This window comes from Etheostoma spectabile, chromosome 10 (genome assembly GCF_008692095.1).
Source record: "Etheostoma spectabile isolate EspeVRDwgs_2016 chromosome 10, UIUC_Espe_1.0, whole genome shotgun sequence".
Lineage (NCBI taxonomy): Eukaryota > Metazoa > Chordata > Actinopteri > Perciformes > Percidae > Etheostoma > Etheostoma spectabile.
Window position 1 is genome coordinate 19303204 of NC_045742.1, and position 12904 is coordinate 19316107.

The window sequence follows — 12904 nt, forward strand, 5'->3', positions numbered from 1 at the left end:
CTTCAATCTCCCACCTGCAGTCTTACACTGAAGCCTTTACCAGATACAGCTGACACAGCTCTAGCTCATGGCTTACACAAGGAGCATTGTGTTGTCGTGTTAATGGATGTTTGGTAGAAGATGTTTGAAGAGAGTGGGGCAGCCATGCTGTGAATGAGCTGACAAAATTGTTGGGGCAATGACACATATTGGTTAAGCGAGATCAGCTGTTTCCATCTGTGTACCAACTTGTTGTATTGACTACTGCTTTGTTGCCTCGTGTGGTTTACGGGTGGCAGGCATGGTCCAAAGGGAACCAAGAAAAGTGGGGGTGGAGGTTGCTGGGAGGTAAACTGGTTTTTGGCTGTGTGGCCAATCAAAGAGACCTCATCAAAGTCATTCAACCAGTGCCTCCCACAACCTTCCCTGCCTCTTTACTCTGTTTATGTAAGTGCTCCACAGTGTAATCAGCAGGGCTTGAACAGAGAGAAAGATGGACGAATGGAGAAGATGGTGACAGGGTGTTAGTAGAGATGGAGGAAAGCACCAGAACAGGAAGACATTGGTGTTTTTGTAAGCAAAGCCAGAGTGAGGAGGCCGAAGAAAGAGGTAGAAGAGCAGGGGACAGCGGAAGTGAGGGGTCCAGAGTTGAGAGGAAGTCCAGGAAGGAGGGATGTGGTATAGTTGTGTTTACAGGCCACAAAAACAAAGTGCACTGTGGCTTTGTGTGTCAGCAGCTCTGAGTTTGTAATGGGTTACCACTGCAAAAGAGTAATCAAGTCATATTCACAGCACTGTAGAAATCTAGTCAACTTCTCAGGAAGTGTAATACTTTAGCTTGTGACTGCAGAAGCACCAGTAGCTCAGTCAAAGGCCTTATTTAGAAAGAGATATAAACAGGCAGAAAAGGAATTGGAAGTAAACATCCCTATTGTGCCATGCAGTCCCCTCTGAGACGCAAGTTCGGGTATCCCTCCCCTTTGATCCCCCATTAGTAAGAGACTCCCTTGCAGACAGCTGCCTCAAAGCTCCACAGAGGTATCAGATCTCCTCCTCTTCCTCATCTTCTTAATTAGGACAATTAAAACATTTAGGAGGACAGATGGATGGAAATCCAGCCGGCTGCAGTGCCTGTCCCTGAGGACAGATGAGGAGGTGAGATCTGATTGAGCACTGGAGCGCATGCGATCAACTTACTGGTGGCATTCTGGCTCCCTCTTGTGTTCCGAGCTGGATACTGGTGGTCCGTGGTTGTGAGACTTGTGGACATTAAAGTCGTATGAAGATTATTTTGGGGGTTTTAAGTGTTTGGGTTTAATTGAAATAACTGATTGGTTAAAAACACCAGTTGCTCTATATTTGTAATTATGTACGCCTGTTGAGTGTAGGCTACTGTTTTATTGTGATGGATCAAACACTTTTTTCATTAAAAGAATTAAAAGAATTTTAGTCACATTAAACAAATACACATTTGTATGTGTTTAGATGAAATTTAAAGGAAAGAGCGGGATAGAGGGATGTTTTTTAATGAAACTTGACTTTTTGACAATGTTATCTCAACACTGCATTCATAAGCTGCCTTTCATCATGTATGCATTTGTGGTTTGGACTATTACCAGCAGAGTTAATTTACTATATATTTAAACAGCTCACCCCGCACAGCTGGTGGCCGGTTCCCTATGAGTAAATCTGCTAACTTTCTACTTTCTACACAATGAAGCATATTGTATCCAATAAAATAAATTACATGTTGATGAAGAAACACATTGAATGTTTATTATAGCCTAAAGAAAAATGGCAATGATGATTTTTTTCATTACACATAAAGTCATATAGAAAATGTTAAGAGTCATTTAGTGACCTGTTGATGGCTATAAAAGTGTAAAGAACATATTGTTAGAAAAAGAGAAAACAACAAAAAACAACAAATTAAATAATAAAAAGTCGCTCCAACAGAAAAATATGGGAAGTAAAGGCAGATCTAAGCAACACCGTGCTGGTGTTGTGATATAGGCTGTTCTCATTCACTGGTCATACTTTTACCTACGGAAAGTAGTGCATTACTGTATATTATATACACCCCAAGTTATCATAAGCCAGGACGTGCAGGGCTGTCTCGAGGAGAAAGTCAGGCAATGTGGTATAAAGACAAAGTCTGCATAGGGAGGAGTTCACTGTGGATTTCTTTCACCCAGGGGGCCGCTGTTTCTGTCCCAAAAGTCAACATTTTAACCCAAACCCAAAGATCTTTTCCTAAACCTAACCGCGTAGTTTTGTTGCCTAAACAGGTTCTGCACTGTAGGGGCTTGATGTTCATGGATATTTGTAGCATAAAGCACGAACAAGTGTGCATAACTTTTCATAAGCTATCACATGACCTTTTAAATGAGATGAGGTTTTGTGATTAGAGTTATTTAGGGAGTAGTTAGAAATGAGTGATTATTCTTTCTTTTGGTTAGTCAACTTGCAGTTGAAGTTGTAGTAGATTCTGTTTCTTTTCTCAGTGACATACAAAACATAAACATGTATACATTTATAAAATCTTATTTAGCAAATTTCATAAAACGTCCAGCTCATTTGTGAGTTTTAGCCTTGTGGTCAATTATAGAGTAACTCAGAGTTTTACAGCTCTTGTAGTGACTCAGAGCCTCTGTAGCGTAACGCTCCATTGGTCAGCCACCTGCACACAAGAAAAAGTTATTGTTCAATCAAGCAGAGGCAATTACGGTTATTTAAAGAGGCTTAACTCTCTTTACAAATGTGACAAAAACTGCAAACCACTCACATGTTCAGGCTGCCTTTTTTCTGTTTTAACCCTATATGAGCATGAGGGTAAGGATCAAATTAATGACGCAAATCCTGTGGGACTTGTTAAGTTTACAATGAAAGGAATACTCACGTCGAAGTTGCCATGCGGTTACTATGGCAACAACCAACCCAACCAGCACCACTGGCACCACAATGGCGGCTAGGTGACCACTTTGACTCTCCTCAACGCTCGCCTAGCAGACAAGATTTCATAACAGTTCAACTTTACCTTCACCAGAGATATATTTTTGCTTATCTTGTGAGCATTAAAGTTGCATAAACACATATGTGCCACTTGAGGGCAGAACATAAGAACAGGCTCAGATTCACAGCCTCAAAGTCACCAGCTAATGTTTTTTTGGCAAATGATGAGTTAGCAAACAACTGCCTTCTTTCACATCCTGCAAATACAGAGCATTTATTTGGAGTCACGTTTCTGGCCACCTCATGAATGTCCAATACCACTCTCATTTTAGCTGTTTTGGCCTTTGCCTACACAAATTTATTTTAGGTTGTTGCTCAACTATGTTCAGAAGCTAGCTGCATTTTTTTAATTTAAAGATCATTTCTTGGGCATTTTTAGGCCATTATTGACAGTAGAGTTGAAGAAAAGAAAGGGAAGAGAGAGGGGAGATGATTGAAAACAATCCATGACGCTGTCAGGTCTCAGCTTTCCAAAGGGGGCGGTGCACGCTATAAACTCTGCAGGGTGCCCAAACTTTTGCAAATGCCATTTTTTTGTTTTCTTTTATTTTGAAAGTGTAAATGATGGAAACAAAATATAACTTTTTGTGACATATTATACAAATGTCTAATCTGTCATTGGATGCTTTTTGGAGATTTTTCCAACTTTTCTTGGCTTCTTTATGCACATTAATACAAATTTTACCTGGGGAGCACAAACTTCCTGTGTGTGTGTGTGTGTGTGTGTGTGTGTGTGTGTGTGTGTGTGTGTGTGTGTGTGTGTGTGTGTGTGTGTGTGTGTGTGTGTGTGTGTGTGTGTGTGTATGTAGAGAGAGAGAGAGAGAGATAAGGCTATCCATCAGTTTAAAGTAATTGCAATGTGCCTTTAGGTACTATAAGTATAGTTTGATGCTGATACTTTTACTCAAGTAAGATTTTGAATGCAGAACCTTAACTTGTACAAAAGTATTTCCACATGTTTGTATTACTGAGTGAGCTCTTCCACCACTGATGATGAGTGTGAGACAAACATGCAGTAAATGTGTAGACTTTAAAACCAAAACAATGAGCTGCAAGAGGCTAAAGCTCTGCAGCTAACTCTGTGGGTTTGTCACTATGAGTGAACCCTTTAACATGAACTATCATACAGTCTTGTGATATATTGTTAAAATCCATATGATTTGTTGTTGTCATTGGTTTCATACTTACAGCAGCATGAGTGTCAGTAGATATGGTGGCAGGGAGATCACCCCTCGGATGACCTGTCAGACACCAACAAAACAAAATAGCTAAGAGGAAGTTTTGAAAGTGGTGTTTTTCAGAAAACTGAACACGCAAACACAATATATTTATTACTAACCATTCTGGAAACATATCGGGTTACATTAGGTGTTTCCTGTTCTTTAAGGAAATGTCATTGGGTAATAATAAAATTGAGTTCATAATATTTTTGGGCTGTCTTGCCAAGTGTGAATACAGGCCACAACTTGAACTGATGATCTACAGCACGGCATCCTGTTCTGCCTGATGTAACACAGTAATATACAATGGAGACAATGAGAATTAAAAAATTCTAAAATAAACAGAATTAAGTAACAACACCTGCTTCTCCAGTGGTGATGGTGAGGACATTGCTAGCTCTACTGGTGCCCAGACTGTTCTTAGCAAACATGCGGATGTTGTATGTGGAGGGATTTATCTCTATAATCGTGGCCTCTGTCTGATTGGGGCTAAAATCAACAACTGTCTTTCTGTAATCCCACGAGGCTGTGGAGAAAAAGAAAGACAAAAAAGATTTGACATAATATCACCAAATGCCAGAGGGATTGACAATGGGGAATTTAACTTTCACAGTTGAATCAAAGTGAAGTAGCAAATGTTAAATTTCCCATACCATTAATGGCTTTACACTCCAGGTAATAGCCAGTGATGGGGCTGTCACCTTCAAACCCAGGAGTCCATAAAAGGGAAATTGTATTGTCTCTGACCTCTTTTAACTCCACCACTGGGGGATCCGGGGGCACTAGGAGACATTTAGCAAATTTTTGTTTTCACACAACTCAGTTTAATTTAATATGTTTCTTCTGCAGATTGTGATGATCATGTCCTGCACAGATGCCTCACTCTATGTTGCAATCTCCTCTTTTGTCTATGCTGAGGTAAGACATGAGAATGATTAGCATTTTTGATTTATTATACCCTGCCAAATAACTCCATAATTCACAGCTCTACTGTGAATAACGGATCTACATATATGGGACACTGTAACAGCACTTACGTGATATAACTGGGATACATTCAAATAGTTAATCTGTATGTAATGTTCAAAATAAACATGATGTACAGTGACCTGAATTCAGTGTTTGTGAAAAAAACTAGAAACACACGAAGTACCTGATGTGATACTTGTGGTGCTTTCTCCCCAAAGTGTGGCAGCAGTAACAGTCTCCATTGTTGAGGTTGTGTGAACTTGGGACAGAGTAAAGAAAATCACTTTCCAATCATCAATCAAAAAATCAATTCATTTATTTCTACAGTTGTCAAGATGCTAATAACTAACCCCAATAACACATAAAACACATACCTGATATGGAAAGTGTAGTGTCTTGTTTCCATATTGTGGCAGCAGTGGAAGTAGACTTAACAGTGGATGCTGTTGAAGTTGTGTGAACTTGAAACAATACAATTAAAACTTTGTAAATTACATAATATTAAACCGCCTTAATAATAATATTAATGGTTTAGTCATATTTTGATATCCTCTCATGTATCCCATCTTACCCTCATCCAGAGTGGAGCAGAGAGGTGCAGTCGAGGACGGTCCTATTCCTGCATTTGTTTTGGCCTGTATAATCACGCCGTATTTGGCAGAAGGTTTCAGGTTGTTCAGGATGATGCTCTCTAGTTCTCGTGTGGCCGCCACACTTACGTGCTGCCACCTTTTGAACTGACGGCCTGCGGGGTCGTACTCTCTGTAGCTAATGCTGTAACTCCGAAGAACCCCGTTTCTTTGATCGAGCCTCGGAGGCTAGTCAAGAGAAAAACACTCTTATAGCAGTAACGTATTTAACACTCCTATTCATTTTAGATATATAATTTAGGATCAACTGGGTCCAATAAAAGGCTGGGCAAAGAGGGTGCCATGAAAAGTATCTGTAGTTTTCTTTTCTTTCTTTTTTTTTTTTTTTTCCAAATATCCCAAAACTATTTTTTTGAATCTTTTTGAATGTGTCTGCAAATAAAGTTTCACAGCTGGGACTTTACCTTCCAAGTGACTTTGATACTGTGAGAAGTGAGGGCTTCCAGCTGCATATCCAGGGGAGGACCCTCTGGTGCTGCAGGGAAGACACATTTTAAAAGAGGCCATTCATGATCCATGAATTTTTTTTATTTAAGCATAATTCTAACTACATCTGAAAGACCGAATAATCAATAATACCTGCTTCTTTCGTTGTGACCGTCAGAACATTGCTGGTCTCGCTCATGCCCACATTGTTGATGGCAAACATGCGAAGGTTGTAGGTTTTGGCTGGACGCAAATCCACCAAAGTCAACTGAGTCAGTTGAGGATTTGAGACTTCAGTTGTCACTGCAGTATCCCAGGATGCTATGCAACAGGAATGCATACATAAGGTCCTTACTGCATACTACTGCATATTTTAATAGATATAATTGGCTGTCAAACGTCTAAATTCCATTAAGATTATGGGGATAGTTTTCTTGTGCTCACCCTGTTTGTTTTTTAGATCAATCCTGTAGGCTGTAATGGGCCTGCCGCCATCGAACACAGGAGTCCAGCGGACAGTGACCGTTCTTTCCTTCACCTCTCTTGTCTCCACCTTCAGGGCATTAGGCCGTACTAAAATGGAATAATGCAAAGTGCAAAATCGTGCTAAAACAATTATTCGATTAATAGACAGATAAAAACCAAAACGTGCTTGTTCCAGCTTCTTCTCATCGCTTCGGTCTATGGGAAGTTGTGCGGGACATTTTTCCAACAAGCAGGGAGTTGCCAGGAAATACCACTCACTCATTTTCTCACAAATACTGTTTTGTCTCCCCCTTAGAAATTATAATGTCTCCCAGTGGGTCTCACCTGCAACTACAGTCAGAGTCAGCTCGTGTTTGTGATCATTGAACCAGCCTGGTATTTCCACACGGCAGCCATACGTCCCAGAGTCGCTCTCCTCAACCTGCCTGATGGTCAGCGACACATCACCCTCACCAACATTACCCCTGAGCAGGTACCGCTCAGACAGTCTGCTGATCACCGATGTACCATCTGACTTGATCACCTCATCGGCACAGCCACTGTTGGGGATGGCTCCTCGACCCCAGCATGCAGAAAGCTTGCCGTAGTACTTAGCATCATAGTTGCATATCAAAGTCGCATCCTCTCCCACTGTGACTATGATGCTTTCTGCAGACATACAACCTGAAAAAGCAGAAAGTCCCGTTGGCAACAAGGAATATTAGGCAGGGTATATTAAATTAGAATGAAAATCATTCTCACGTCTTACCAAGGAGTAGACAAAAGAGGAGATCGCAACACAGAGTGAGGAGTCTTCGGCCTAAAATAAACATTTTAGTCTCGTCTCAGGAGCAATCCAAGAACTAAGTCCACCTGCTGAGCAACACTGAACCAAACCACAGTGTGGTTTCAGCTTTGAAATCCTTCCAAATCACATGATGCTGTCCTTGATATGCTCACACAAACAACTTCTGCTAGCAGAAGAGGAATGTAAAAAAGAGCTGTTTCCTTTTCTGTGGTTTTGGTTCCTTATCTTAGAAGTGGCACACTGTTTCATTTTGATGATTAGACAGAGACAGAATCAAGGTTATCAATGCACCATCCTCACTTCGGTTGTTTGTTCTCATTCCTTGTAATGATAGGGACAGAAGGACATTGAGACGTTTAACATTTTAACAGCTTTGCATCAACAAAAATCCTGCAGTAAAATATGCTACTTTTTAAAATCAAGGACACACTGGAAACTGATTTGTTAAAAGTATTCAAAATAACTAACTTCATGTGACCAGGAACACAAAATGGTTGTAGATAATAGTTTTGATTTCCAAAAACGTTAACTTCTATTGTCCTGAAACCGAACACTGATGGAAATAGAAAGTCTGGTTTACTCAAGGGCCATGGACTTCTGTATGCTTCTTAGACTGCTGAGTAAACACTGGGGTCTGCTGGATGTTTAGTAACCCAGCACAGAACTTCCTCTTTGATCACTGCCACAAAAAAGTGGTTGGTACAACTAACTATTACAAGATTAACAATACAAAGCTGTATTCTTTTAATTATTGTAATTATGTGTAGGACTGAAAGCAGGTTAACTAACATTCGCAGAATCCCTTATCAGATTTAGTAATATTTTGTCTGTCTCCCATACATCACCAACTCTATTGGACATGTGCACTCGGGTACACACATGAAGTAGACAGAAATAAAAGAGAAAGTCACATACAACTGCAACGATAAGATGCAGACTTGCCACAGTTTAGATAATCTCAAATCAGTCCTGAAAGTCCTGTAAACATTGCGACAGCCCCATTTCTCTTAAAGACCATGCAAAGATGTCATGCGCCTTGATATGTTGTATTTAGTTTGCAATGCTACACCAATTAATTGAAAAATTACACAACCAAAAAAGGAAGAAAACAAGTATTTAAAGTGACTTAAATAAAAATCTGCATACAAACCAGAACTGCAGCAGAAACCCATGAAGAGCAACTTTCTTTACTGAAATGTGAGAACATGGAGTGACATTCTGCATAACAGGTCTCACAGTTAATTCTTCAAGCTCAAAGTGGAAAAGGAAATTATGTCTGTTTGGGATGATTGAATAAAAAATATTTATATTTAAATTATGATCATAAAGACGAGTTAAAAGTGTGATACTGAACATATATAGTGTGTATGACCACAGCCCTTCATCATTCTTACAGAAAAATACACCAATGAACTAAGTGCACACTGTGTTCAGAGTGGAGTCTTCTATTATTTTGATAATAATGTGTTAAATCCAGTAGGTGGCACTGTGTCCACAAGTATAAACCATCCACAAACTGTTTCATGTGAGATTAAATCTGACAAAAAAAAGAAAAATGAAAAGAAAAACAAGGAAATTAATTAATCCACAGGATATTTTTTGCATTTTCTGAACCTTGCATGCCCTTTGTGAGAATAAGTCGGGGGTCTTCAATATTTTTTTTAAGTCAAACCCCCTTAACTGGAAGAGATACGGATCAGGGACCCCCTACTACAAATTGTTAAAAATGAGTTGCATATAAAACTGGACCTACAATAACATGGAGGGCAGCTTAAAGCCTTTATACATACATTTTTAGTGCTATTAAAATAATTGTCGTCATGATTTTATAAATGTTTTAGTGTTAAACATACATGTGGCACAATTAATCAATTTGGGATAAACTGTATCTGTGGATGGCTCTTAGTGATTACCTTACTTATAGGCCAGTAAGCCTATCATTTTATCTGCTAATAATATGTTGGAATCATGATGACATTTTAAATTTATATAAAAAAAATAAAATAAAATAAACTGTCAAAACATTAAGAATTTGGTGGCCCCTTGCAGTAACTCTGGGGCCCCCTAGGAGTCCTGGACCCCCTGTTGAAGATCTCTACTCTAAGGCAAAGAACATCTTTTAAAGTCAACACATGTTACGAGACTTCTAGACACTCATAACTGTTCTCAGCATGTTGAGATGAATCCTTTGGCAGAAATCTTATGCAAATAGTGTAATATATTGTTAGAATAAGTGACATTCTGAGACTACTGTAAAGGAGCAGCCGTATCACCAGACAAACAATACTACTACACAATTCTGCATAACTGTATTATATTCAATAACAGAGCACATTAGAGAGAGAACATTAAAGTATTTAATGATCAATGCTAACTATGTCTACATCGTCTGTGCACAGTTACTGGTATAGTTAACAACAGTATGGTTAACGTTAGGGAAATATTGTAGTCATGGAAGACAGACAGGTTAGCCTACGGTTAAGGTTAGGTAACTAAAATGCTTGGTTAAGGTTTGGGAAAGGTTGTCAATATGGTAAAAGGGGTTATAAAAAACATATGCTGGATTCCAATAGGATGCAATTACATGCTGCCCTGCAACCATCCACGCACACTAAATAAAAGGCACTGTGCACCTTGTGTTGATACTGATGTTTAACATCGAGTGTGAATTACTCTCTGCACAATTATCCAATATACTGTACTCCTAAAATAGAGAAAAAAAACACTTCTGTGTAAAATAAATCTGAACGGTACACGAGTCACAAACTATAATCCATTCCTTATTTATGGAAAGCAAAGACGAGGATTATGATTATGGTGAAAAAGAAATGGCTGCCAACCTGTCATGTTCCACTTCCAGAAAGGCTTTGAATTATTCCTGCAATAAAAATGAACCTTATCTTGAGGGACTGGGTCAATTATAATTGGCACATAGACTTATGTATGTTGCATAAATATGTAGTATATTTTTCAGTATTTTATGTTGAAAACTGCAATTTAGCTTTACATATTTCTTGCTTCCAGCCTTAACCCACTTAACCCAGCTTTAACCCACTCCCACATAAGTGCAAATTACAAATTGTTATTTTTGTGTTTTGGCACATCTTGCCCTTTTCAGGAAATCTGTTCCTGAATGCGGCCAGGAAACATAGCTGCCATAAATATACTGTATATTGAAATATGCACATTTATGTCACAAAATAAGAAAACTTTACTTTTAGACACTACTCTCCAACTCTCTTCCAGCCTTAAAGTAATCCCACATGTGCACATAATCACAAAAATGTGATCACATACAATATGACAATATTAGTTTTTATACTATATTAGACTTTAGGGACACAACACAGAGGTTTCAATTTTGTATAACAGAGTCCATTACCATCTGTTTTTTAAATTTGTGCCATGAATAATTAAAATTGATATTTGATATCATATTGTATATATTTGTTTGCACTTATTGCACCGTGGGTCAGAGAGATATGCATTTTTGATTCCTCTGGATGTATGGCACATATTTTGAGAGAATTGACAGTGGAAGTTTTGCAAGTTAAACCGGCTGCAACAACTCCAATGCTGAATAATTCTTCAACAATTTTAAATGTGTCGATAACATGTCTGTAAGAAAATTGATACAGCCAATTACTTTGAAGAGTCTGTTAAAACATTAAAATGACATGGAATGTGCTGCGTTTTATCACTTCATATGACAACGCTGCGAATTAAACAATTGATGCAAGGCATTCAGAGCTGATGAGTTTTTATTTTTTTAAAAGCTCATTTTTTATTTGGGCATTCTTGCTGAATGCGAGGACACGATTTGCCAAACCAAAAGGAGAAGATCACCCTAAAAGAAGATTGTTTTCCAAACATGGCTTAATTTTGTGCATCTTCTGCATAAAGATGGACCTTAGTGATGTAATTTGAAGACAGATATAATGTGATATTGTTTTACATAAAAGACAATGAGCTTTTAGAATGACTCTTCGTATTATATAAAAATCTTACAAGGTTGAAGAAACCAGATTTCTTTCACCTCACAGCGAAATTTGATTGTGAAAGCCATCATAAAATGAACCCAAATACTATTTAAACCTGAGAGTTAGTACTGAGAACAGCATGTATTGTGGATTTGCAAATTTTTTAACCAACCATACACAACTCAGATATTAGATCCAATGTTCTTCAAAACAGAGTAGGAATAGACATTTGATTGAGTGTGCAGTATAATCATGGTGGAATCTTCGCCAATATATTGATAATAATGCATTTAGTCCAACAGGTGGAATTGTGCCCACAAGTATAAACCACTGTTATACTTTTCAGGGCTTTGAGATCAATTTTGTCATGAAAAACATAACAAATCGCATATTAATTATTCTGCAGGATATTTTTGCATCTTCTCAGCCACATATGACACACTTTGGCTTTTTTTGGAGCCATCTGAGAATAGAAGGATCCTGTAAGCTGCTTTACTGTGGAAATGGGTTCAAAAGGTTTGCCTCTAAAGCTGAGGAGGTGGATAGAGTCAGCACATGACACTTTCAGCGAGCAGTTTCTTATAGACTCCTTTGTTGACCATCCCATCTGGAACACTTTATAATACTTCATAAATGTTCTCAGCAGGTGAGGTGTCAAGATGTTGAATTGTCCTCTTCGGCAGAAATCTCCTCCCTGTTTGAGAATATAATTAATGTTTAATTTAGAGTGGGTCTTCCTCTTCTAGACTGAAGAAATGCTTTTACAATCTAGAAGAAGAAGACCCAGTCTGACTTTAACGGTGTAATAGATGCCCACGTTTAATGTGTAAAATCAATCTAAATGGCACGGGTCACAAAGTATAATCCATTCCACACTTACGGAAAACAAAGACGAGGATTATGATTATGAGGAAGAAGAAAATAGCTGCCACCCGTCCAATGTTTCCCACTTCCAGGTAGGCTTTCATTTCTTCCTATAACATGGTAGAAATATGTGCCATAAATATACACTACAATGAAAACGGATTTGTATACAGTGGGGCTCGAAAGTTTAGGCACCTCAGGTAAAAGTTTTTATTAATGCACATAAAGAAGCCAAGAAAAGATGGCATCAAAATGACAGATTAGAAATTCGTATAATATGTCACAAAAAGTTAAATTTAATTTCCATCATTTACACTTTCAAAATAAGAGAAAACAAAAAAAAATGGCGTCTGCAAAGGTTTGGGCACCCTGCAGAGTTTATAGCATGCACCACCCACCACTGAAACTGAAAATAGTTGACGCTCACAAAGCAGGAGAAGGCGATAAGAAGATAGCGAAGCGTTTTCAGATGCTAATATCCTCTGTTTGGAATGTAATTAAGAAATGGCAGTCATCAGGAACAGTGGAAGT

General features: G+C 38.5%; 2 protein-coding genes across 5 annotated transcripts in view; both read right to left on the reverse strand.

Moving 5' to 3' along the window:
* Positions 1-1493: 1493 nt before the first annotated feature.
* LOC116697409 (Down syndrome cell adhesion molecule-like protein 1 homolog) lies at positions 1494-7743 on the reverse strand. Its single transcript, XM_032528772.1, has 14 exons — positions 7491-7743; positions 7067-7405; positions 6701-6829; positions 6410-6577; positions 6235-6305; positions 5752-5998; positions 5555-5641; positions 5365-5439; positions 4865-4993; positions 4573-4737; positions 4180-4232; positions 2879-2981; positions 2765-2795; positions 1494-2659 (listed from the first exon to the last, which is right to left on the reverse strand). Exons 1-14 carry the CDS (start codon positions 7552-7554, stop codon positions 2602-2604), a joined length of 1719 nt encoding a protein of 572 aa, XP_032384663.1. The 5' UTR covers positions 7555-7743; the 3' UTR covers positions 1494-2601.
* Positions 7744-11275: 3532 nt separating this feature from the next.
* Positions 11276-12904, reverse strand: part of havcr2 (hepatitis A virus cellular receptor 2) — a 3710-nt gene continuing 2081 nt past the window's right edge. For 3 of the 4 annotated variants that reach the window (XM_032528805.1, XM_032528804.1, XM_032528802.1), the window contains 2 exons: positions 12390-12483; positions 11276-12203 (listed from right to left, as the gene is read on the reverse strand). In XM_032528805.1, the coding sequence (XP_032384696.1) occupies positions 12127-12203; positions 12390-12483 (171 nt within the window). In that variant the 3' untranslated portion in view covers positions 11276-12126. The remainder of the gene's footprint in view (positions 12204-12389; positions 12484-12904) is intronic. The other variant, XR_004333996.1, reaches the window with a different exon arrangement.